At 39.8% G+C, this 27056-nt stretch overlaps 2 protein-coding genes across 7 annotated transcripts; one reads left to right on the forward strand and one right to left on the reverse strand.

Annotated features, from left to right (window-relative positions):
* The first annotated feature begins 1008 nt into the window (after positions 1 to 1008).
* LOC144004220 (uncharacterized) lies at positions 1009 to 2536 on the forward strand. 3 transcript variants are annotated; one of them, XM_077501250.1, is made up of 3 exons: positions 1009 to 1288; positions 1386 to 1543; positions 1706 to 2536. In XM_077501250.1, exons 1-3 carry the CDS (start codon positions 1267 to 1269, stop codon positions 1976 to 1978), a joined length of 453 nt encoding a protein of 150 aa, XP_077357376.1. In that variant the 5' UTR covers positions 1009 to 1266; the 3' UTR covers positions 1979 to 2536. The 3 variants fall into 3 exon arrangements, 2 of the variants coding, with proteins under 2 accessions (XP_077357376.1, XP_077357375.1); XR_013279240.1 differs by having other exon boundaries at positions 1009 to 1543; positions 1726 to 2536; XM_077501249.1 differs by having other exon boundaries at positions 1386 to 2536.
* A 2347-nt stretch (positions 2537 to 4883) lies between these two features.
* lrguk (leucine-rich repeats and guanylate kinase domain containing) lies at positions 4884 to 27056 on the reverse strand. Of its 4 annotated transcripts, XM_077501246.1 has the most exons (20): positions 26915 to 27056; positions 26631 to 26746; positions 25805 to 25903; positions 25623 to 25704; positions 24483 to 24583; positions 24159 to 24240; positions 23934 to 24058; positions 21202 to 21345; positions 21019 to 21099; positions 18628 to 18714; positions 17751 to 17857; positions 17304 to 17423; positions 15653 to 15749; positions 14447 to 14560; positions 12614 to 12815; positions 11826 to 11900; positions 10340 to 10467; positions 10165 to 10253; positions 8483 to 8523; positions 4884 to 8399 (listed from the first exon to the last, which is right to left on the reverse strand). In XM_077501246.1, the coding sequence occupies exons 2-20, from the start codon at positions 26688 to 26690 to the stop codon at positions 8233 to 8235; spliced, it is 2001 nt and encodes a 666-aa protein (XP_077357372.1). In that variant the 5' UTR covers positions 26691 to 26746; positions 26915 to 27056; the 3' UTR covers positions 4884 to 8232. The 4 variants fall into 4 exon arrangements, with proteins under 4 accessions (XP_077357372.1, XP_077357371.1, XP_077357373.1 ...); XM_077501245.1 differs by lacking the exons at positions 26631 to 26746; positions 26915 to 27056 and adding an exon at positions 26330 to 26575; XM_077501247.1 differs by lacking the exons at positions 21019 to 21099; positions 26631 to 26746; positions 26915 to 27056 and adding an exon at positions 26330 to 26575.

Here is a 27056-nt window from a genome sequence, read left to right on the forward strand (position 1 = left end):
TAGTCAAAGGGCACAACCACTTACACGGCTTACATCTGATAAAGTTCCATTCCAGTGGACTCCGGAAGCGGAATTGGCTTTTTCTGAATTAAAACAATTGTTTTCTACTGCACCAGTGTTGAAGCATGCTAACCCAGAACTTCCTTTTGTGGTCGAGGTCGACGCATCCAGTTCAGGAGTGGGGGGGGTCCTTTCCCAACGCTCCCCGGATGACCAGAGGCTGCACCCCTGCGCGTTCTTCTCAAAGAGGCTTAGCCCTGCAGAGGTCAACTATGACGTTGGGAACCGCGAACTTCTGGCCATCGTACTGGCTCTACGGGAGTGGAGACACTGGCTGGAGGGAGCGAAGGAACAATTCATAATCTACACAGACCACAAGAACCTGGAATATATTCGTGCAGCCAAAAGAAAGAACCCACGGCAGGCAAGATGGGCTCTGTTTTTTACTCGTTTTGACTTTGTGCTGACTTATCGCAGGGGAACTTTGAATCAGAAGCCAGATGCCCTTTCACGCATCTATGACCACGCCACAGAAGCCATGGTTCCTGAACCTATTCTGCCCGAACGCTGCATCGTGGGAGCATTGCAATGGACTATCGAACGGAAAGTTACCGACGCACTGGCCGGTATCCAAGTACCGGAAGAGGTTCCTCCTGGGAAATTGTTTGTGCCCCCTCAGGTACGCCCGGATGTTCTACAATGGGGACATGAGTCCAACCTCGCGTGCCATCCTGGAGTCCACCGCACGCAATACCTGGTGGAACAACGGTTCTGGTGGCCGGAACTCAGTAAAGACGTCTCAGACTTTGTGAGGGCTTGTGTCGCATGTGCCTGTGGAAAGGCGTCCCACCAAGCCCCTGCTGGGCTACTACGGCCCCTACCGGTACCCTCTCGCCCTTGGTCCCACATTGCCATGGACTTCATCACGGGGCTGCCGGTGTCAAGAGGTAACACTGTGATTCTGACCGTAACAGACAGATTTTCAAAGCTTGGCCATTTTGTGGCCTTATCAAAGTTGCCGTCTGCATTGGAGACGGCAAAACTGTTGATCAAGCACGTGGTTCGGCTCCATGGCATCCCCCTCGACTTGGTCTCTGACAGAGGACCACAGTTCGTGTCCCAAGTCTGGAAGCGGTTCTGCAGGGCATTGGGAGCCACCACGAGCCTGTCATCGGGCTACCACCCGCAAACAAACGGCCAAACGGAACGCCTGAACCAGGAACTGGAAGCGGCGCTTCGCTGTGTGTGCCTGCAGTCCCCCGCATCATGGTCATCACACCTAGCCTGGGTTGAGTACGCACACAACACGTTGGTCTCCTCAGCGACAGGTCGATCTCCGTTCGAGGCTGCTTACGGTTACCAACCCCCGCTGTTTCCATCCCAAGAGGGACAAGTAAACCTCCCGTCCGTGCAAATGCACCTTCGCCGAGCCCACAGAGTCTGGCGGGAGACCAGAGCGGCCTTGTCCCGTACTGCTGCCCGGAACCGGGCCATCGCTGATCGGCGCCGCCGCCCAGCACCGACCTATGCCCCGGGAGACAAGGTATGGCTATCCACCCGAAACTTACGGCTAGCAGGCGGGGCCAAAAAGCTGGGGCAGCGGTATGTTGGCCCTTACGAAATTGTGACTGTGGTTAATCCCGTGGCCATGAAACTTTGTCTCCCGCCATCCATGAGGGTCCACCCAGTCTTCCATGTCTCCCAGCTCAAGCCTGTTGTCTCCAGTGAGTTAGCTCCCGCTCCAGTGACTCCGCCGCCTCCACGACTGCTCGACGGTGACCCTATCTACACAGTCAGAGAAATCCTGGACTCCAGACCTCGCGGCAGGGGTGTCCAGTATCTGGTCGACTGGGAGGGCTACGGGCCGGAGGAGCGGCAGTGGGTCCCCCGCTCCTGGATCTTGGATCCGTCCCTCCTGCGGGACTTCCATTCAGCTCACCCCTCGAAACCAGGTGGTCCGCCAGGGGGCGTCCGTTAAAGGGGGGGTACTGTCATGGTTTGGCTCTCAGGCCTCTGTTTGTTTTCTTTCCAGCACCCAAGTGATTGGTGGGCGTTTCCCACCTTAATGACCGCACCTGTTCCTCGTGGACAATCAATGGACTTTAAAAGCCACTGCGCCACTACTGCTGACTGCCAGATTATTCATCTTGCTCACTGCTGTGCTGCCAAGTGTTTATTCGAGCGGTTTCATAGTCTTTCATAGTTTTTCACGTGTCATGTATTACTACGTCGCCCTTTGTTGTACTTTGTAAAATGTTTGGATTTTAGTTTCCGTTCTCTCACCTAGACTTGTAGTGTTACCTTTTACGTGTGCGCTGTTGGCCACGTTTTCTTAAGTTGAACTTTCTATTTCGTGTTGTATGATGTTTGGTGTGAATCCTTGCTTTTTGTAAGCAAGTGTTTTTCGTTAATCACTATTTTTCTCCTTGCCTTTTGCAAGTGTTTTCGGTTGAGTTGTTTTTGTACTGGTTGTCTGACCAGCTCTTTCGGTTGTTTGTTTCCGCGCATCTCAGCGGAATAAATTCCTTATCATCCTTCCTCTGGTCTGCGTATTCTGGGATCCACTCTCGCCGGCTACCCCGGCCCCCCGTAACACATTGGACTCGGCTCTGAAAGAAACGTTTCAACCGCTGGAAAGGTGCTGTTTTTTATTAACGCATAGCATGTGGTTTACTTACATCGGGGAAGTTGACTTGCAAGCTTTAAAGTCTACAGTTAGGCAAAGATCGTCACCACTCTAATCTCCGCCATTCAAATTGATATGGTAGTTGGTAGCCTCGTTTTTCCCTCGCGCATGCGCAAACGTAATGCGCACTTCGCTTATTCTAACGCGAACTTCAAAAATCATTTCGTCAAGACACATTTTTCACCGGACTAAAACTAGACTAGACTAAAACCGACATTAATAATTGGGACTAAAATCAGTATGCACTTCCGTCAACTAATGAAAACGAGACGAAAATGTCTTTCATTTAATAAAGACTGGACTAAAATCTATGGACATTTTAGTTCATGAACAAAAACGAGATGAATATTTATTTTATTTATTTATTTATTTATTTAATCTTGTCTCTGCTATAACTTTGTTAATCTTTGTTAACTAATGTTAATCTGACTGCTAACTAATGCTGGCTAATTTACTATTTTATAGCATGGATAGTAGCCACTGTAATTGTTTGACGTTTTTCATCAAAGGGATGAGAAAATTTGATGTGTAATTGTTTTAAAAATATACAGTGGTAAAATGATTGTCCTGACAAAAACTAGACTAAAAAGTTGACAGTTTTTGTTGACTAAAACTAGCCGAATAAAATGATGCTTTCTTAGACTAAAATGCTTGATTTATAGTCGACTAAAAATGGACTAAATAAAAACGGGATGAAGTTGACTCACTGTGGTAAAAACTAACAAGTGTGACTGAAATTGGACGAAAATTGAGACTAAATTTTAAAATGGTGGATAAAATTAACACTACCCCCCAGCACCCCTTTCTCCATCTCGGAAGCCTTTCAAATTTTTGTTTCTATACCCAAGAGAGTTTTCCGAATGTGGATTTTTCTTGACCAGGAGATGTTTGACTTTTGTGAACTGTGCGCCCTTTCAGACTCGTGTCAGACTCAACTTGCCGAAATATAATATTAAAGGGCAAATAGCACAGATAGCACTGTGATGAGAACAAACAAAAAAAAGCTTATTAGTAGTCTTAGTCATAATTCAAATATGCATTTCTTTATTATTACGCTCCAACCATTTTCCCTGTCCTTTCTCTGCTCTTTTCCAACAGATCCAGAAAGCCAGTGAACGAACCAGCCGAGTTAGCAGTTTGTTTGTTTGTTTTTTGTTTTTTTGGTCCATTGACACATAAAAAAGGCCCATCAGGGAGTGATAGTCCAAGTTTTCCTAGTACTGACTTAAATGGTCGCTGCCCTTTATCTAAAAAAGGCCACAGCGACTGTCGAGGACGACAGTTTGTAGAAAGCGGCAGCGACTGAAGCATAAACTAGGTTAGACCTCAGGGGGCTGGTGCAGAGTGCAGACAATATCTGCCAAAGAATTATGACGGCCCGCAACATCTGTTGCCTCCAGAGCAAGACAGACAGTGATGGATGGGCAGGCCAGGTGTGCCCCCCCGTTTACACTTTGAAACCCGAAGCCCACAATGAAACACCAGGCAAAGAGCACATGTAAGCGCACGCTTACAGATTATATGTTCGCTCTGATGACCAAACATGTAACCCAAAATTGAATATGGTCAGTCGTCATGAAAAAAATATAACTAAAGAAAGTAACCAGACATGTTTGAGCATGAGCACCATGAAAAGACAAACTGAAGTACAGTTGTTTGTTTTGGAGCAGATCCATAGACAGATGAGGAGGAAAGTAAAAAATACGCGCCCATGCAGTCACTTGTCACGAGGACATGTTCTCCGTTAATATGCAAATTATTCACCGTGTGCTTTCTTATCACGTCTTGAACTCATTCACTCCCAGCAGCCATTTTGACAAAAGCAATCCTCTTCACGCCCGGCTGTTTGCCTGGATTTTGGACTGATCTTGCAAGGCCAACACAATATTGTGTTCTATTGTTGCTATCAAAACATGGAACCTATCAAAAGAAAGATTAAAGTGTCTTCTTTCATCAGAAAAAAGGATATTTCTATCTGATTCTGTTTTGCAACAATTAGCATGAGAATATAGCTAAGTTTCATCAATATTCACAAATCTAATTAGAATTGTGACTACAGTGTTCCTTCGTTTATCGCGGGTTCATTTTTTTGTGTGGATTTTTTACAGCGTTTTTTTTTTTTTTTTTAAATGCTTTTTGGTCTTTGTGCGGCCATATATCTCGAACCACACATCCAACCGGGGACATACAAGCATGTCAGAGATAGAAAATATATACTGTGCTGTACAGGGTTGCCGGTAACTCAAAAAATGTGCTTTCCAAAGTAACTAGTAATCTAACGCGTTACTTTATTCTACAAAGTAGTCTGATTAAAGTTACTGTCCAGAGATTCAATGCGTAACTCCACATTTTATGAAGAAGGCAAAATATCTCACTGTTGTAACAGTCACAAGCAACTGCCGCTAACTATGAAGATGAGGCGGAAGTCATTGATCACCACACTGAATTCAGCCATGGTCTGGTCGTGAATGGTTTGCACATTCAAAACAAAAGTGATGATACTTTTACTACTAGTTTTATTAACCAACAGGCACACAACGCAACAAAAAAAAGTGTACATTATGGACCATAAAAGTGGTAAAAAAAAATAATTTATTTCCATCCTGGTCCGTGAAGCATTATGGGATGAGGTCGTCTCCGCCCTCTCGCCAGGGGGAGTGACGTCAGACAAGTCACGTTTTCAGTAGTGGACCGGATATCGCGTGGCTGTGAATCGGTTGCGAGTGAGGCTTTATGGTTTTCATAACAATAGCAAGAGTTCTGCGCCGTGCTGTACTTGTTTTGTTTACATTTCAGTAGCATCACTATTCAAGCTACTTCCGTGTTTACAGAGAGCGCAAAGTAGCGCTCAGAGACGCTTCATTCCCCGGATGTTGTAAACATAATGCAAAGACGTTACGCACCTTTTTTGGGATGGAGGGGGGGCCGCCTCCCGTCAACGCCGTGCTCGCGACACGGCGCACGCGCGCGCACAACGAGTGACAACATGCAACAGTGGAGACAGTTAGCAGAAGCCGGTGCCGTACATCTCGGTATTTCCCATGGCTATCGAGTCCTCTCGGTGCACTTGTATGTCCCGGGCCGGCGTTGGTACTGCGCGCGAGCCAAAAAGAATAACTCCCGATTCAAACGACACAGGTATGTCCCACAGCCAACACACCAGCTATGCTAAAAGCACACTGCAAGTATCTCATTTCTCAGTTTGTGGCTCCCTGTCAATGTCTACAACTAGCATGACAAGCAGATAGGAGAACTGAGACGTGCCCGCGATTACGTCATCAAACTCAAAATGAACGACAGCCCAAAAAACAAAATATAAACAGTAGTGATTCCGTGGTCATCATCGTGTCTCAGATAAAAAAACAAACAAAAAAGATGTCATACATTAACTAAAAATGAATGTCATGGCAAAAGTAAAACAAAAATTGTTAAAAACAAAAATTGTTGATTAAAAAGGGAAAAGAACTTTTAGAAATATTTTTGAATATATTAAGTGGTTAAAATGTGTTTGATAGATTTATTGTTCCATAAGGTGGCTTCATATTTCTTTTAGCTGGACGGTAGGTTTATTTCATGTCTTAAATTTATGTTTCTGAAATACTTCACAATGTGCACATTTTCTGTTTAATTGTGTTGGTGTCTGTGTAAAGGTTAAATATTTATATTTAACATTAAATTATCAACCTTTTGTTTTCCTGATCCTTATTTTGAAGAGAAAAAAAACACACACAAAAAAACAATTCTAACTGTCAATAACTACTAATAAATATTTAAACTGATACATTTTTCAGTCATATCGCCCAGCCCTTTGTTGCGGTATATTTAAATAATTGATTCAAAATATAAAAATATAGAAGACATATTTGTTGTTGTTCACATTTGTAGATACTGTAAAAATTTGTGGTGTTTTAAGATGAATGTTTACAAGCAACAAATGTCACTAGAAGTTTTGAATATTGAAATGAATCGTATCGAATCGAAAATTGTATCGTTCCCAAACTTAATCGAACCGTATCGAACCGTTCTGTTCTGAAAGATAATCGTTTTTCAATCGAATCGCAACCTGTGTATCGAGATACATATCGAATCGGCCTCATTTCAGAGATTCCCACTAGTTTTCAGCATGCACGAGTCGACTCAAGTGTACACACTTGAATAGCGGAACAAACAATAGAGGAATTAAGGGGATTTTCATTTTCAACCTGGATAGATTTTTATTTTTTGCTTTATAAAAAGTATTTACAAGAAGTCAAGAGAGACTGCCTATTTTGTTTTTCATAAAAAACAACAACTTTATTTTCATGTTAAAAATGCACTTTCAATAAAGTATTTGGAACTCCGTTTCTACCGCATTATTTTTATGTTGAGATGGTGTTATCGGCAGCTGCTGAAAGTAACTAAAAAAGTAACTTTTAATCTAACTTAGTTACTTTTAAAATCAAGTAATCAGTAACGTAATTTAGTTACTTTTAAAACCAAGTAATCAGTAAAGTAACTAAGTTACTTTTTCAGGTAACTGTGGCAACACTGGTGCTGTATAACAAGTACATTAAAAACACGTACTTTTAATGAAAAAAATGACTGTAAATAAAAAAAAAGATGAATGAAAAAGCATTCATAATAAAATAAAAATCATACCAAAACGAAAAAGATAAATGAAAAAAATATATACTGTGCTGCATACTGTAATAAATCATACAATGAAGTAAAAATCATATGAAAAAATTAGAGCTGTCAAACGATTACATTTTTTAATCAGGTTAATCACATCTTAGAATTTTGATTAATCATGATTAATCACTGACTTAAAAAGGCCTTTTTCCCCCAATATATTTTGCCCCCTAAATTTGAAGCGCATCTGTTGTGTTAATTTTTTCGACATTTAATGTTATGAGGACGTCTTCAAAAATGTATATCCACTGCACACGCTCATCCTGCTTTTTCTAATCAATTAATTACTTGCATAATTTAAAATGGGAATAAATTACCTACGGCATATGTAAACATTTATTAAATGCTTTACTTTGATGCATGTAGTTATGTTTATTGCTCAAACTCCAACAGCTACCTTTAACGTAACCATCCGCTGTCGGCTAAAAAGGATAATCTGCGGTCGAAATTAATAGTGTGATTAATCTGTGGTAATACAATGATTAATGCGATAATTTTTTGTGATTAATTAATTAGTTAACGCTTTAACTTTGACAGCACTAGAAAAAATATATGTAATTAACTGATTTATTTATTTTAATTAACATGGATTTCTATTATCGCGTGTAGATTTTGGATCGTAACACCCGCGGTAAGCGAGGGAACACTGTATTTGAGCTTTTTTTTCAACATGGCCCTGGCTGATCTCTTATACTCTGCTGCCACCTGCTGGCTGTTTATGTAATTATCATTTCTGCAACCGTTCTTTGCATTTGAGAGGCTGCATCTTCTGTATGCTCGAGCATAAAATCAAAACAAAACAAACAGTCTTTGGGACATTTCAACTCGAACGTATTTATACGTTTTTGTGAGCAAATGAGTTTAGAACCTCGACTCTACGCTTGCGCGCTGGCCAGGACGTGGCGGCGGCTGGGCGACGGCGAGGGGCTGTTGGCTTGCGGGGTCTTGCGTCCGGGAGGGATGGGCGGCAGGACGGGCTTGACGTTGCGCCTGGGGCGTCCATCGGAAAGTGGCGTGATGCCGGCCGGCGTTTGCTTTTCGCCTTAGAAAAGACAAGGCGAAGATGAGAAACGAGATAACAAAATCAACGGGCGATATGAAAAGGTGGCTTTCGGGGCCGACAACCTTTGATCGTACCCGCCGAGCATCCCGGCGATTGATCCGAGCTGTTGAGGAAAAGACGAGATGACAAGCGCAAGTTATGGAGGATTCCCACATAAAAAAAACTCCACTCTTGTTTTGTTGCCTGGAAACAAAAACGATGGGCCCCCTGGGACTCAATTAATGGACGGTTAGGTGATGCGCGGTGACAATACGTGAAGGAGAACGCAAGCTGGGACGCATCCCAGCCAAGATGAGTGCAGACAAGAAGACACGTGTGGAATCTTCCACACAAATACTTGCGGGGACGAGTAACGCGCAAGTTGTAAGTGTGTACTGTCAAGATGAGGCCACAGGTGCATATTGAAGAAAAGGCCGACCCGAGCAGTAATTGACATGACATTTAGGTGGAGAAACGACAAAACGTCTCAACATTTAGAATCTTGTGCATTTTGCAAATGAATTACTCATTTAGATTAAAACAAAAAAAAATCTGCTTTCCGTCCAAGCTAATCAACAGGATTTTTTTTTTTTATTATTATTATTATTTTTTTTTTTTTTACAATTTCAAAGCAAACTAGGTCTCTCATATGACTGAATTTGATAAAGGACCAGTTGTCAATTAACGGTTGCACTTCGAGTTTGAAACCTTTCAGCAATGGAGATTTTAATACAAATGTTGCATTAACACAAGTTGATATATATTGATACTGCCCCCCGTGGCCAGGAGTCATAACAACACACAAATTCTATGTTTACATTATATCGTAGGGATGTTCAATACCATGTTTGTTTTTTTTCACACTGATACCAGTATGAGTACTCAACTCTTTGAGTAGTTATCAATAGGGATGTAACGATATTTTTATTCTATTAATTTATGTATATTGATTCATTCACTCGCCTACTTCTTATTAAAGTTACCGATGTAAACTCTATTTCCTTGCATATAAAAGAAACTTGTATACACAGAACGCTTGCTTTGATGTTGTTTTTCTTACCTTATTCTTTACTGCACAACTGATTTCTGTTTCATGTCCAGCACTTTGTATACGGTAATGCTTGTTTGAAAGTGCTTTATAAAGTTGAGTTGAGATATTCAAACAGTTTACTGACCAAACCCAGAAAAGAGGTGAGCCATGATTGGTCGTTACCTACTTCCTGAGCACAGGTGATGTCATCATCAGTCAATAGTAAGTAGAAAAATGGGTTTTGAAAGGTATTCTTTGTACCTGAAAAATAATGAAGTTACCACATTCTTTATAGACAAAATATGAACCTTTTACTGCTGAAAATGGCTCAATGAGCCAAGTATCCTTTTAATATCGCGATATGATGACGATATATTGTGGTAGTTTTAATATCGCGGTATCACAATATTGCCAATATTGTGACATCCCTAGTCACCAATACCAAAACCACCAGATATCAATACCACTAGTACTTCAGAGGTATAAAATCCCCCCCCCCCCAAAAAAAAACGGTGAAAGATCATTTTCAGAAAAAGCCGTATGCTGTATAGGACATAATTGGCAATTTTCTATCATTCACTACTTCACTCTCAGGGTCAAACAGGAAGTGCAAACAAAGCATCATCAAAAAGCAGTTGGGACAAGTGGGTCAATCAATCAATCAAGCAGGGGGTTGGCGAGGGTCTGCACTCAGAATTCGCCACGAGTCAAGTGTGCCATGCTTGACAAATGAACCTTGTGATGAGCCAACTGTAGACCGCCGGACTCTTCCCCGTGACTGCCTCTCTCAGCGGCTGCTCCCGCCTGCGGATGGAAGCCAGCTCCTGCACAGACAGGGAAAACAAAGCAAAGTGTTGATGATTGGCAGACGAGAGCGAGAAGGAGAGGCGGATTTTCCATGGGAACTCACTGTAGGAGTCTGCTGCTGGCTCTGTCGGCAATGGTTTGTGTACAGGAGCTCTGTGGCTGGATGGGACGGTGCGGATGGGTCCCACCTTAGCTGCTCCGTGGGGGGCTTCTCTCGCTCATTTGCCTCACCTGAGGCAGGGAAATGTTTTTGAAGGCAGCAAATGTCAATGTTGGGGAGCATCAGGCAGATTTGGGCGGGGCAATTCAACAAATTGTGACATCGTCATATCAATTTTGGCTTCCCACATTATAAATGAAGAAAAGTGATTCATGTGATGAACGGCATTAGGGGTGTGAATTGCCTCGTACCTGGCGATTCGATCCGTATCACGATTCATAGGTCACGATTCGATATCAATTAATCCCGATACGAATCTATAAATTGATTATAGCAATGTTTTACTTAAAATACTAATCAGTAAACTTGTACATGTACACTAAGCTTTTTATGATAATGTGTTTACCTGAAACTTCAACACTGTATTTAACAAACAGGTTGCAGTCTGTTTCATGTTTGAACAGCAGTAAAATAAAATATTAATACTTCATGTTCCATGAATATAACATGCTTCCATGCTTAAAGTGTGAACCCGAACCCAAAGTAAGATGTTTTGTTCCATCAAATATTGATATTTAAAAATCGATTCGGCCACATACTGATTCGATTTGAGAACTGCACACTGTAATATCACGATATATCACCAAATCGATTCTTTTTTTCACACCCCTAAACAGCATGGTGTGATTGCAATTTCTTATGTTGTTAATGTGCATCTCCATGAATGCACCACACTGCCCCTAAGAGGCCAAGATGTGCGCAGCAACAACAGCAGGCATTTAGGCATTGGTGCTATAGTTTTAATACATTGTGAATTTATTTTTATGTACTTATAAAGTTCAAATGTGTTACTAGAAATCAATGAATAAATGTGTTTGTTGATTGTGATTTCAAACTTATTATATACAGGAGTCCTCAAGTTAAGGCACAGATGACCTAAGGCGTTTCGACTTTACAACAGTTACGCCCGGTCCGCCATTTTGGCTCCTCGTCCGCCATTCTAGGTAGTGCTAGCTAGCACTTGTGCACTCATGGGAATATCTTTGGCTTTTTCACCCTCATTTTTTTCCACATCATGGCGCCAAAGAAGACGAAAGCGACATCTTCTATCAATGTTGGTCCAACCAAAAGAAAAGCAGTTACCACGGAAACAAAGCTAGACATCATAAAAAGATCGCAGACAGGAGATACAGACATCGGCAAAGACTTGGCCTTCAGTTGGACAGATGACAATTTTTATGCAAATTATTTTGATGTAACTATTGACTTTAATGGGGAAATTCAGTCGAAATTCAGGTTACATCAATAGAGTAGGAATGGAACTCTGATGTAACTCGATTGTTTTTTCCTCTACTTTGAGCAGCCCTAAAGAGTAAGCCCTCCAAAAGAGAGCGAACGCGCACAGGTGACGCTGTTTTGTTGCTCTTACCTTCTTCCTGCTCCTCAATCAACAGGTACTTCTTCACCACCCGCTCCAGCATGTGGTAGGCTCGCTCCCAGTAATCTGCGCGCACAAAATATATGCTCAGGAAGCCGAGCGGCTGCTGTACCGTGGCAATGAAAGCAAAAGCTATGGGGACATCAGAGTCGCATAAAAGTGATGAGTTGCTCTGCCCTCCCTGCGCGTTGCTCTCATTAAGAAAGCGGCTAAAAACGCGCCGACGGGCATGAATAACGCTTTGACGGTGCCGGCCCTGCCGCAGTACAAAGCGGTAATTGGAGTGAAATTGGGCTGTATGGATTTTAAGTGCGGTCTGTTCATTTATCTGAGGCCTTATCAGTGGCGATTTGTCTTTGTGGGGCAATGCGACGACAGAAAAAAAAAAAAATAAATAAAAATAAATATATATATATATATATATATATATATACATCCATCCATTTTCTTGACCGCTTATTCCTCACAAGGGTCGCGGGGGCTGCTGGCGCCTATCTCAGCTGGCTCTGGGCAGTAGGCAGGGGACACCCTGGACTGGTTGCCAACCAATCGCAGTATATATATATATATATATATATATATATATATATATATATATGTATATATATATATATATATATATATATATATACATATATATATATATATATATATATATATATATATATATATATATATATATATATATATATATATATATATATATATATATATATATATAAATCCTCATCAGCGTTGACATTAATGGCCAAAAGACAGCTGAGGAAAGGGAGACGCACCGCAACGGATGACGTTGTGGAAGAAGTGGTGGCGCTCCCTGTTGAAGTTGTCATAGATCTCGATCCGAGTCAGTGCCGCCTCGATCTGGGCGTCCGTGTAGATGTTCCGACTCCTCAAGACGGCCTTGTAGTTATCCAGCAGGGTGGGGATGAGCAGGATGTAGCGGGGCTCGAAGATGCTCTTCTTCAGACTCAACACGCCCTGTTACGATGACACACAGGCCCGTCATCGACCCTTTTTGTGCTTTTCCTTAATTTGAAAGGCATTTTGGCTGTTGAATGAATCTAAATAAAGGATCTCTATTTTTTATTTTTTTTCATGTTTACCTTGCGACTAAGAAATTCCCAATGAAATCCAATGTATGCTAATATTTCAATTTGGACCACTTGGTCTCGTACTGGCTTTCAATTTTACATTTACCCACTAGAGGGAGCTACTTTCCCCAATTCAAAGCATGCAGCATAATTCCAGAGATTTTGGGTAAAATTATAACTACAGTGTTACCTCGCTTATTGCGAGTGTAACGTTCCAAGATCTGCGTAAATTTTTTAAAATTTATATATATATATATATATATATATATATATATATATATATATATATATATATATATATATATATATATATACATATACATATATATATATAATATGATATATTAGAAGAATGTTGTACGCAAAGCACTTGTGATTGATGCCTTATTAACTTATTTAGAATTGTGAGTAATTGAGCTTTTTTCAACATAGCCCTGGTTGATCTCTTATACTCTGCTGCCACCTGCTGCCCGTTTTTGTAATTACTACCATTGCTTCACTCGTTCTCTGCAGTAGAGAAGCTGCATCAAAGACTTATGTATGCTCTAGCATAAAACAAAAAACGTATAAATACGTCTTTGGGACACTTTTCATTTTCATTTATTACATATGTTTAATTTATTTATGATTTTTACTTCATTATATATGCTTTTTTCATTCATCATATATGTTCTTTTTTCATTTACATTCATTTTTTTCCATTAAAAGTAGTTTGTTTTTTTTTTTATTAGCGTATACAGCATTTTTTTTCATTTATTATATAGGATTTTTTTCATTTTGGTATGATTTTTAGTTTATTATGAATGATTTTTCATTCATTATTTATGTTTTTTTTTAATTTACGGTCAGTTTTTTTTTTCATTAAAAGTGTGTGTTTTTAATGTACTTGTTATACAGCACAGTATTATATTCTCTATCTCCGGAATGCAATATCGTGGAGCGACGGGACAGACATCGTTGGAAAGGTCTCGTCGAGACAAATCTGTGTATATGCCCATATGTCCCCGGTCAGACGTAGAGTTCGAGAGATACAGCCGCGCAAAGACCACAAAAAACAAAAACAAAACAAAAAGTATAAATTAAAAAAAAAAAAAAAGCACGTAAAAAAAGGCTGCGAAAGATGAACCTGCGATAAACGAGGGAACGCTGTATATGTTTTGACTGATATTGATTATTTGTCAGAGGTGGGCATGGTCACACTGACTGGGATTGATGATGATGGAAGCGTTTTTTTCCAACACTTCGCATGATCAAGCATTTGCTGAAAGTGCTGAACCACACGCCAAAAGGTGGCCACTTCCATCAATCATCAATACCAAATCAATGACCACGCCCACCTCTGCTATTTGCCTCTCTTTGAAGTCCACACTCATAAAAATGGTTGATACATATATAGAAAGATGAAGATACCATGACCATCTTTTATCGCTACGGACGAACAAGAATGGATATTTCAAGGTTGAAAGAAGTTTTTGGAGGTTGATGATGATGCTTTTATCAATGTCATCATCCACTCGCCTCCAGCTCCATTTGCACGCAGCACGCCAGTCCCTCCCGTGCAACCTCTTCGATGGCGTCCCTGCTCAGACCGTACTTGTGGCCGGCGTACTGCACCGTCTGGAAGAAGGCCCCCTGCAACGGGATGCTCGGTCCAGTTAGGGAAAAAAAATCAGCTTCAGTGGACACAATTGACAACTACGATATAAACACACAATCATACATTGAGGCGCGCACAGGCGGAAGTTGTGGGCAATAAATTAGGTGGTTTGACAACAGAAGCACCCAGGAGAAAGAAAGAACGATGATGAGGAAGAAGCGCAAGGACAAGGTCAAGCCGCTCAAAGCATCACGACACTTGACTCTTTGACCGCCAAAAACGTTTAATAGCGATTAGTAAAATCACGATGTATGCCGCCATAAACGTTAAATGACGTCAACTACATTTTTTTTTTTAAATCAATGGGAAGTGCAAGGTCTAAGTGCAGCGCTGCTGGTCAATGGAGTTGTGGAATCAAAAACACCAACTAACTGGCCAGCAGATGGCAGCATTGTATCTCTTTTCAATGGGCTAAAAGTGTATGAAATTCCAATGAAACATGATGGAATCTGAAGAAATCGAACGTTTTCAAGGATGACGTGAATGACATTAAACCTAATTCACTGAGCGTCACTAAACAAAAAATATTAGTGTCAAAGTCACTGTTGTGCACAAATGTATCTTTTCACAAAAAGCTCGTTATTTTCCTTATCTTTTCCATTTTCTCTCAGTGTCATTCAAATGACCTCTTTTCAAATGGTGATTATTACTAAAGAACGGAACAAGGTAGAAACATACTTTTGTTTTTTTTCTAATGAAAGAATGTAATGTGATCTATCATGCGGTATACCCACATTGTATATGTAGTAAAAGCACACAATATTCTGTTTGCCTTGAAAGAGGAGTTAAAATGCTCGAAATCGGTTGGCACTGATTGTTTTTTGGATATGTGTGGCAGTAAAAGAAGGCGCAAAGCCAACAAAGTGGAAATTGGATCACCAGTCTTCATAGGCAATTGTACTCAATCAATTTGACGAGTGTATCGATACAAAATGAATCAAATTCTACTGCATCAAAGTGATCATCAACATGGACTGGTTGTCAGGCAAAATGTCCACACTTCTTATAGCGAAAGGATTATGAATCAATTTGTATGATGACGACATCAAGTTGGCAAACAGACGCACCCTTTGCACAAGCAGCTCAAAGTCTTCCTCGCTGACAAAATGGTAGTCGCTGCCATTCTCCTCACCAAAGTAGGGCTCCCTGGTGGTGTGGCTGATCCTGCGTGAAAATCCAAGAGAAGAACGGCGTCAACACCAGACTCACAACAGGGTTAAATTCTTTGCAGTTGCAATGTTTAAAGTGTCCCAAAGACGTATTTATATGTTTTTTTGTTTTATGCTAGAGCATACATAAGTCTTTGATGCAGCTTCTCTACTGCAAAGAACGGGTGAAGCAATGGTAGTAATTAAAAAAACGGGTAGCAGGTGGCAGCAGAGTATAAGCGATCAACCAGGGCTATATTCAAAAAAGCTCAATTACTCACAATTCTAAAACAGTTAATAAGGCATCATTATGGAACACAATCACAAGTGCTTTGTGTACAACATTCTTCTAATATACTTATATACATATACATATATATACATATACATATATATATATATATATATATATATATATATATATATATATATATATATATATATATATATATATACATACATATATATATATATATACATACATATACATATATATATACATACATATACATATATATATACATACATATACATATATATATACATACATATACATATATATATATATATATATATATATATTACTGCCCAGAGCCAGCTGAGATAGGCGCCAGCAGCCCCCGCGACCCTTGTGAGGAATAAGCGGTCAAGAAAATGGATGGATGGATATATATATATATATATATATATATATATATATATATATACATATATATATATATATATATATATATATATATATATATATATATATATATATATATATATATATATATATATATATACATATAGGCTTTTAGGGGAGGGAAATGGACAGAATGAAACATACTTCAAACTTTTTTGTCTAATAGACCAGAAAGTTCATCTTTCTTGTGTTTCTTGGAAGGTTATGTAGTATATACACATTTCTTTTAAACTTAAGTAGGGTGGAAATCACAGCTTAACTCAGGAATACTTCAATGTTTTTGATAGGGATAGTATCAGAAGAAATCAATTGTGAGATAATTAACTAATTTGCTCCTAAAAACATATAAATACTTTACGTACTATTTTTAATGTTTTAAGTGTCCCAAAGACGTGTTTATATGTTTTTCAAAAAGCCTTTTTTATGCTAGAGAATACAGAAGGCTTTGATGCAGCCTCAACTGCAGTGAGCGGGTTAAAAAAAAATGGTAGTAATTAAAAAAGCGGCAGGTGGCAGCAGAGTATAAGAGATCAACCAGGGGCATTTGGCAACAAGCTGTTTTGTGAATAATAGATTTGTGAATAATGATGAAACTTAGCTATATTCTAATGCTAATTGCTGCAAAACGGAAACAGACAGAATTGTACTTTTTTTTAATTTTTCCTGATGAAGAAGAGACTCCATGTTTTTATAGCAAGAGAACAGAATATTCTGTGGGGCTTGCAAAACCAGTCCAAATCCAGTCAAACAGCCGGGAGTGAAGGGGGTTGCTTCAGTCAAAATGGCTGCAGGGAGTGACTGAGTTAAATGAGCCAGAGAGCTAGAACGTGGACACATATGTGTTATGAGTTATTTCTCCCCATTATTAAATATAAAGCCACTGACCCATATGCAAAGTATTCTTCAAAGTCTTGACAAAGGCGGCGGGCCATCTCCCGTTTGCCGCAGCCTTGCGGCCCGGTCAGAACCAGCATCGGATATGGAGTGTCGTCGCTGGGTAGAGTGCTGCAAACACAAAACGCTGATGTTGGAATTAAACCTCAAATAAAAAGCCTGAAAAGATTGATGACCGCCCCCCCCGCCCCCCCCCCCTTTATTATCTGCCTCTTTTTTTTTTTTTTCTGTAGCGATGATATATGAACTTGTCGTGGTTTATTGTCTGCGCGAGGAGATAACAGGAAACGCTACAGATAAGCAAAAACATCTGCAGCAAGTTTTGTAAAATATATGTCAGACATGATGAGCAATGGTGCAGCGATGGTGAGGCGTTCGCTTCCAAGGAAGTAAAAACAGCAAAAAGTTTTTGTGTGTGGCAATGACAAGGAAACGCACGTGTCATAGAGGAGCTGGGGCTGCATCAGCTGATACGTCAGCTGGGTCATGTGATCTCTGGACGCCACCACGTCCATGGGAGGGTCGTACTTGTTGATGGACAACACCTGCATGACATACAAACCGGAAGTCGTTAGCAAATGTTTACACCAAGCAAACACTGCCTAAAAACATACAACAAAAAACAATTCACCAAATTCAGTTTGACTTGGCAATGTAGTAGCACGCTAATGCTAAGTAGCCATGCTAATGCTAATGTTAAGTTAGCATACCAATGCTAATGCTAAGTTAGCATGCTAATGCTAAGTTGGCATGCTAATACTAAGTTGGCATGCTAATGCTAATGCTAAGTTAGCATGCCAATGCTAAGTTAACATGCCAATACTAATGCTAGCTGAGCATGCAAATTTCCAATCACAAAAGGCTGCAATTTGGAAACCAACAGCAACTTTGCTTTCATTTTTGCATCAGCACAACCTATAAGACCAAAACATTTATATAGCATAAATATGATAATGTTGATTGTAAAACAGATTAATATATTGTTGTTAAAAAAAAAGATGGGAAGAAGACCTTGAAAGAATAATCATAATATGATCATACCATATTTCGATCAATTTGGTATTGGTGACTATTCAAGAGTTGAGTACTCGTGTACTCTGTCTGAAAAATCAAAAATTTTTATTAAACATCGCTATCACAATCAGAATACTGAAGACGAAAATAAAATTTGTTGCAAAGGAAATGCTTGAAAACGGTTCCAAATGATTGAATGCAAATGTTCAAAGTTCAATACAACTGAAGTGTACTTCACATCCGTTTGAGCACTGAATTCAGTGATTCTCGTGCTACAGTTTCCATTACGTTTGTGACAAACCTTCTCTTCAACAGTGACTTTCTCTTGGTCCAACACGGTCAGATGTTGGAGGAGGAAGACCACCGACAGCCTGTACTCGGGCTGCTCCTAACACCACATAATCACGTATACTCATTAAATCGTTACAGGAGAAAAAGGCAGTACAGTGTTCCCTTGTTTATCGCGGGCATTAATTTAAAAAAAACTAAAAACAAACCTTAACAATATATATATATATATATATATATATATATATATATATATATATATATATATATATATATATATATATATATATATATATATATATATATATATATATATATATGTGTGTGTATATATATATATATATATATATATATATATATATATATATATATATATATATATATATATATATATATATAGATATACACACACACACACACACACACACACACATATATATATATATATATATATATATATATATATTGTTAAGGTTTGTTTTTAGTTTTTTTGTTTTTTATATATATATATGGGCGGCACGGTGATCAAGTGGTTAGCACGTCCGCCTCCCAGTTCTGAGGACTCCGGTTCGAGTCCAGGCTCCGGCCTTCCTGGGTGGAGTTTGCATGTTCTCCCCGTGCCCGCGTGGGTCTTCTCCGGGTACTCTGGTCTCCTCCCACATTCCAAGGACATGCACAGCAGGTTAATTGAGCGCTCCGAATTGTCCCTAGGTGTGCTTGTGTGCGTGGATGGTTGTTCGTCTTTGTGTGCCCTGCGATTGGCTGGCAACCAGTCCAGGGTGTCCCCCGCCTACTGCCCAGAGATGGGCGCCAGCACCCCCCGCGACCCTTGTGAGGAGTAAGCGGTCAAGAAAATGGATGGATGGATGGATGGATATATATATATATATATATATGTGTGTATATCCATCCATCCATTTTCTTGACCGCTTATTCCTCACAAGGGTCGCAGGGGTGCTGGCGCCTATCTCAGCTGGCTCTGGGCAGTAGGCAGGGGACACCCTGGACTGGTTGCCAACCAATCGCAGGGCAATATATATATATATATATATATATATATATATATATATATATTAGTGCTGTCAAACGATTAAAATTTATGATTTTCTGATTAATCACACTTTTTAATTAATTTTGATTAATCACGATTAATCAGCTAAATTACTTGCGTACTCGCGTAATATGAAATAAATACAAAATACCGTAATATTTTGACATTAACATATTTTATTATCTGAATGTCATTTACAAACATTGATTAAATGCATGTACGCAATTGCAATCATGCTTGTATTGCTCAAAACGTAAAAGCATCATATCAATTGGGTGCAATTCAGCAATTATTAATTAAACGCAAATTACTTTTGTTTTATCTAAAGTCCCAACGGGGTGTTTTTTTAAAGCAAAATTTACCACCGAGCACACCAACTGTGTTGGTAGCTGTATGTGCGGGCTATGTTCATACACACGACTGAGACGGCTCTGTGGCAATGTGCTCGCGGCCATTTATTTTCACTCTTCACAGTTCCTTCCCCAGGTCACAAGAGGGCGCTCAAGGTTAGCGCATGCAATGAATCACTACCATAAGGCCAACTGGAGTCACCCCACTCATTTTGGAACAACAGGCGAAGGAAACGCCGTGCATTGACCAAATCACTGACCTGCGCAGCCTTCAATGTAACCATCCGCGGTTATGGTCAAGGCTCAAATGCGGTCAAAAAAAAATAGGGCGATTAATATGCGTTAATACGTGATTAATGCGACAATTTTCTGTGATTAATTAATCTATTAACGCTTTAACTTTGACAGCCCTAATATATATATAAATAAATAATGGTATTTTTACTTGATTTGAAATGCTTTTCCATTCATCATATGTTCTTTTTTCATTTATATTCATTTTTTACATTAAAAGTGTTGTTTTTTTATTTAACTTGTACAGCACAGTATATATTTTTTCATTTATTATACTGTTATAATGTTTTTTCATTTTGGTATGATTTTTAGTTTATTATGAATGCTTTTTCATTTCATATTTTTACATTAAAAGTATGTTGTTTTTTTTGTTTTTTTTATTTACTTATTATACAGCAGAGTATGTATTTCCTATCTCCGTAATGCAATGTCGTGGAGCGACGGGACAGACACCGTTGGAAAGGCCTCGTCGAGACCAATCCGCACATGTCCATATGTCCCTGGTCGGACGTCGGGTTCGAGACCGCGCAAAGACCCAAAACAATAACCAAACCAAAAAGCACATAGTTAAAAAAAAAAAAGAGAGAGAAAAAAAAAGTGAAAAATCTGCCAAACACCGGGGCCGCAAAAGATGAACCCGCAATAAAGGAGGGAATACTTGTATTATTCTCTTTACAAAAGCAAATTTGTAACTGTAACTTTAAGGTACCTGAACAGGGTTCCCCAAAAGATTCAATTCTCTCATTAGCAGAAGATTGTGAATGTGCTTACACTCCTCAATCTCAGAAATCTATATTTAAAAAAAATATATATATATATATATATATTTCTTTTTTGTGTGTGTGTCAGAGAGTTGACGTGCGCATTTGATTTGCGGTCAGTGCACAAACACCTGATTTCTTTCCAGGTTGATGGAGCCCAGCAGGTGGAGGTCGTTGAGGCCAGCCAGACTGCCAATGCGGTTCATGGACAGATCCAGAGTCTGCAGCCTCTTCAGCTTCTCCAGACCTTCCGCGCTTTTCAACTGGTTCCCTCTCTGGACACAGATGGAAAAAGACATTTTACATGATGAGCCCCGGTCATGTCGCAGGTTTTCCTTCTCCCCTCCACCCAAGTTCTCACAGTTGAGGCCGGCCAACAGCCGACAAGGTGTTGATTCCGCACAAATGTCAAACCTTGATGGGCACCGCTCGCTTGCTAGTTGACATGCTTTGACTAAAGTCCTGATCTGGTTGCCTGGCAAGCAATGGGGCCTGGCACAGGGCCGTTCTCTGCGTGTCCCAAGAGGAAGGGTCGAGTTTGGCGGTGCACGGAGGCAGTGTGTGAGTGGGGGGTCAGGTGCAGGATGGAGCAGCCAGGACCACTACTGGGCAGCCTGGCTGCCACAGTGGCCATATGGTGAGACTTGAAACGGGCACAAGGCTTCGGTTAATGTAGAAAACTCCAAAAAGTGTGCTTGTTTTTGAAGTACTCGATGAATAAAGATGAGTTAAGTTCATAAACGTTGTTTATTTAAATTAATTGTATATTGTAATTTGAATATAAGTGAAATGAAAAAACAATATTACATTTTGTGCAAAATACAACTTTCCATGAGATACAAATTGTATCTCCCTCCCTAACTAATTGGGGCTTCGACTTGAAAGTAACAGATTGCATTTATGTTTCCAGTTAGTACATATGAAACTGTGAACCAGAAATAAATTAAGTACTAATCACACGACAAACTCTTGTGAGGACTCGGGATGGGAACCTCTGGGTACCTCACAATACAATATGATATGCGATAAAAGGCTCACGATAACAATTATCTTACGATATGACGATACCAGGTAATAAGTCCACGATAATCAACGATAAAACGACTCAAGACATAAACTGTTTTTTTTTCCAATGAGAAAATTGTTTCTTTTTGTACCATCACTGAAGCACAATATTAAAACTGCTGTCTTCTTCACACTGAGTACTTTAGTGGTTGTTTTTTTTTAAACAAATACAAATGTCTTCTTTTAAGATGAGACCACTTTCTGTCAACAAATATGTATCTTTCTTAAACACTATTGTCATGCAACATGTCAGTCAGTTACAGTCAATTGTTTCATTTTATAAACTGTGACACCATTTTTTGTGTACTTCCGCAAGTAAAAGTAACCCTACCTTCACGTGCTATGGGAAAGATGGACGTTACCACTCGGAAACTCCTAATTACGACTGAGTTCTGTTCATGTGATTTTGTTGTTATAGCAAAATTGTGTATGCTTTGTAATTGTGTAGATTCTAAAACAGCCTGCTGTCCTAGCGGACGTTAACGACAAATCCTTGTGCGCTCTCCGCCATGTTGAAATTTGAAAAGTTCACTTAACTCGTTAACTCGGGTATCAAAATTAATTCCCAGTTCTCCAGTAGAAAATACGACATGAGGGGGCGTTCACGTGCTATTTACCATCATTATGATACCACATGAAGGCAGCATAAGATGATGAGTCTTCTTCGCCTTAAGTCTTGCGTCCATTTCCCCGACACGCTTAGGATTATAATTGCTTAATTACTATGGCACCGTTACAGTTAGTGACTGTATATTAACTACAACTATGACGATACTCGATATTTTGTCACACCTCCAAATTAAAACTGGTGTCTTCTTCACAGTGCATACTTTAGTGTATTCATTTTTAAACAAATACAAATGTCTTTAACAGAGATAACTTTCTGTGAACAAATTTGTCTCTTTCATAACTATTGTCACGCAACATGTCAGTTGGTCACAGTCCATTGGTTCATTTTATAAACTTGTGACACAATTTTTTGTGTAATGTTTCAAAAGTGGCGGCATGGTGGGCGAGTGGTTAGCACGTCCGCCTCCCAGATCTGAGGACTCCGGTTCGAGTCCAGGCTCCGGCCTTCCTGGGTGGAGTTTGCATGTTCTCCCCGTGCCCGCGTGGGTCTTCTCCGGGTACTCCGGTCTCCTCCCTCATTCCAAAGACATGCATAGCAGGTTAATTGGACGCTCCCAATTGTCCCTAGGTGTGTGTGTGAGTGTGGATGGTTGTTCATCTCTGTGTGCCCTGCGATTGGCTGGCAACCAGTCCAGGGTGTCCCCCGCCTACTGCCCAGAGCCAGCTGAGATAGGCGCCAGCACCCCCCGCGACCCTTGTGAGGAATAAGCGGTCAAGAAGATGGATGGATGGATGTTTCAAAAGTAAATAACTAAATAAAATATTAAATCCAATTAAATCAATATTAATACAACATTCCTCAGAAATTGTGTGCTTCAAAAAGTCAAAACATAAAATATGTTTTCAAATGTTAAAATTGAAGCTATAATACACATTTTTCATTGAAACCTATGCAAAAGTGAGTCAGATAAATGTCTTCCACAAGTCAAAGTGTGCTGATGAGTCTTCTTCGCCTGAAGACTTGCGTCCATTTCCCCGTCACTTTATGATGCGTTGCCCCTAGCGACCCACCAAGGAATTGCTCAATAAGTCACAAACAATGGAGTGGCTGTATATTAACTACAAATATTGCGCAATACTTGCCTTGGCATAGTCGTATCGAAAATCTATCCTGATATAAAGTATCCCGATTTATCGCGATATCGTCGCACTCCTAGTGAGGACTGACCAGGTTGAGGTCCTTGAGCGGCACGTTGTCCAGACCGCTGATACCGACGACGCTGTTGTGCGCCACGCTGAGATGGGTCAAGTTGCAGCACTTCTCCAAGCCATGAATCTGCTTCAGGCGGTTGTCTGAATGCGAGCGAGTCAAGGGCGCTGCGTGAAGAAGACGCACGTCTCATTTTTTATTTTTATTTTTATTTTTTGCATATTTGAAGGATTTGAAGGATACGGTCCAGATCTAACTTGACGAGTGCCTCGTAGCCTGACATGTCCTTCATTTGTGTTAAAACATTGTGGGAGAAGTTGACCTCCTGTAAAAAAAAAAAAAAAAAAGAAGAAAAGAAAAACAAACAAAAAAACAGCAGCAGGGCAGAAATTGACTAATTCCACCCGGATATTCAATTAGCGGAACATCCAAGGGCGTCGAAAGCTTTTTTTTAAGCATGTTTGGAGTGACGGCAGATGGCATGCGGGCCCCCGTCACAGGGAATAACGCAGACACCAGTCAAAAGTTTGTCTTCCGCTGTCAAGCTCAAGGTCCCGCTCGCCGTACCTTCAGGTTCTTTGGAGGCGCGAAGCCAAAGAAATCAGAGATCTCGTTGTGAGAGACATCCAGGATGACGAGGAAGGGCATGTGGCTCACGCACGAGAGATCTGGACGGCGGGGAAAATGAGGAATAACTCAAAACACCCCGACAACATTCAGGGCCCGGTTGTTCAATTCTCGGTTATTTTAACCACTGCTTAACCCCTAACCGCCGGTGAAATTCTTAACCCGCCGTTAACTAATCAGCTGTTAAATATGCGTTGTTCAAAACATACAGTTTGTTAACGGCACCGTCAAAGTTAACCGGGCCATTTACATCACTGGTTAGCACTGATATATCCCACAATTCCTCTTTTTGTTTACTTCCGGGTAAGTGAAAGAAAGTGGAATGGACACTATCCAAACAACCCCTGGCACTTGCCGGGAAAAAAATAATAATAATAAAATTCTGCTGACGAAGAAAACATTCAATCAATGGTTGAAGCAATTTAGGAGTTTTTGTGAAATAATTTATTAGTATTATGTTTTAAATTCATTATGATTTATTTTTTTCTACTGTGTATATTTTCATTGAATATTTTGTGTAATATTTGTGCAGATATTTTCGTAGCATATAATGTATGCTTTTGTCTGATTTTTTTCTCATATTTTTGCCTTTTTTTGTCTAACATTTGTATTTTTGACTACTTTGTAGTTTTGTGTAATATTTTGATGGAATAGTTTTGAATTATTTGTCTTGTTTTTGTATTTACATCTAATGTGTGTATTTTTAATCTTTTTGTGATTATTACTAATATTTGTAATTACTGTTTTAAATTAAAATTAAACAAATATTACTGTATTATTATTATTATTATTATTATATATTTAATTTAAATTTAAACTGATTTAATTGAACTAATTAGCTACTATTTACAGTGTTGTTTGTTTGCTTATTGACGTGAAAGCAAGCAAGAACCATCATAGGTAACCTCTTTTTGGAATCACCTCCCATTAGTTAACAGACAGTTAAAGTTAACAGTTTTGAACAACAAGATAAGAGTGCCGTTCAAGTTAATGGTCGGTTAAATCTACTTAACCAGGGGTTAAAAAACAAACAAACAAAAAAACGAGTTTTGAACAACCGAGCCCAGATCATGACACTACCTGTAATTCTGTTGTTTGACAGCTCCAGCTTTTGCAGGTGAACGTAATTACACAACACAGAGATGTCCCTGAGCTTGCGACCCTGGTCAACAAAAAAGGTAAAAACTCACCTGAGCATTTTATGTATTTATTTATTTTTATTTTTTAAGTTGGGGGTGTTGATGTGTAAAAACGCCTCTTACAGGAAGGGCCACATGGTAGTATGGGTGCTGAAGTCCGGTGTCGAAGCGACCGAGGCGGGCTACGCAGCTGGACACCAAGCCGGCACCTAAAACCACATCCTGTGAGCACAAATAATTCACAATGAGCCCATTTGTACACCTGACGACCCCCTTGTAACAAATTCTAGATTATGATCAGGCACACCTTAGATTTCAGAGGAAAATAATAATACAAAATATATGCAGATAGCTAAATTCTGAGCACAAAAGTCAAATAGGATTTTTTTTTTTCATCGAGCATGTGAACTGGAGCTCAATCTATCGATCTTGAAGGTGTGCTTAATTAAGTAGTCAATCTATCAGTACGTGTGGCACATTTAAACAATGCTTTAGTATCAATAATCTTATACACTGTACTGTATATATATCAACTTAAAGAAAATAACGATGCCGCATTTGCACAGTAATGAATCTGACTAATAAGTAGAGAAACACAAATATTTAAGGGGCGTGACATGTTTGTTTAGTTTATTTAGTCCCACTTACCCTCTCCGCCATGTCCACACACCTTCTCAAGCTGTTCAACTTCACTATTGGTTGGTTAAGACAAATTACGAAATGACGAAAAGTCGTCAAAAAATGACACTCGACGACGGACGCCATCGTTGTGACGTAATGTAGCGAGCTCGTCGCCTAGCAGCCTGTAAATCACGCCGGTCAAGGGCATTGTGGGTAATGTAGTTAACTTTTTCCCCACGCCACTATCGTGAACTGCACGAGTAAACAAATAGTCGTAAACACCAGCTTAAAACCAAGAGTAACAGTCCAAAAATACGATTTTAATTACCTGTAAAGTCGGGAGAGATGACGTCACCAAATGCTGATGTTTATGTTGATAGGGAAACATTTGCAACACACGTGGTTTGGCGAGTACCTTCCAGGATGTGAGGCAATCAGACGCACCTGTCGGTAGTCACGTGACATAGTGAAGTTTGTTGAATTAAAATTAAAGTAAAAAAACAAAACAAAACAGTGGCATATATAGTGACGCATTCATATTAAACAAATGATTTATAAAATAACATTTCAAAATATATGTTTAAATTACTAGCTAGGCTGATGATCACGTACATAATGGCCTATGCCATGGAAGAGGCGGGACTCTCGATGGGCGGGAACCGCTCAACCGAGGGGCACAAAGCCGGAAGCACAAGTATTGGGACACGGCCCACACGTCGCGAACTGGAACCAGAACCACAGCTGATGTGCAAAA

Source organism: Festucalex cinctus, chromosome 16 (genome assembly GCF_051991245.1).
Source record: "Festucalex cinctus isolate MCC-2025b chromosome 16, RoL_Fcin_1.0, whole genome shotgun sequence".
NCBI lineage: Eukaryota > Metazoa > Chordata > Actinopteri > Syngnathiformes > Syngnathidae > Festucalex > Festucalex cinctus.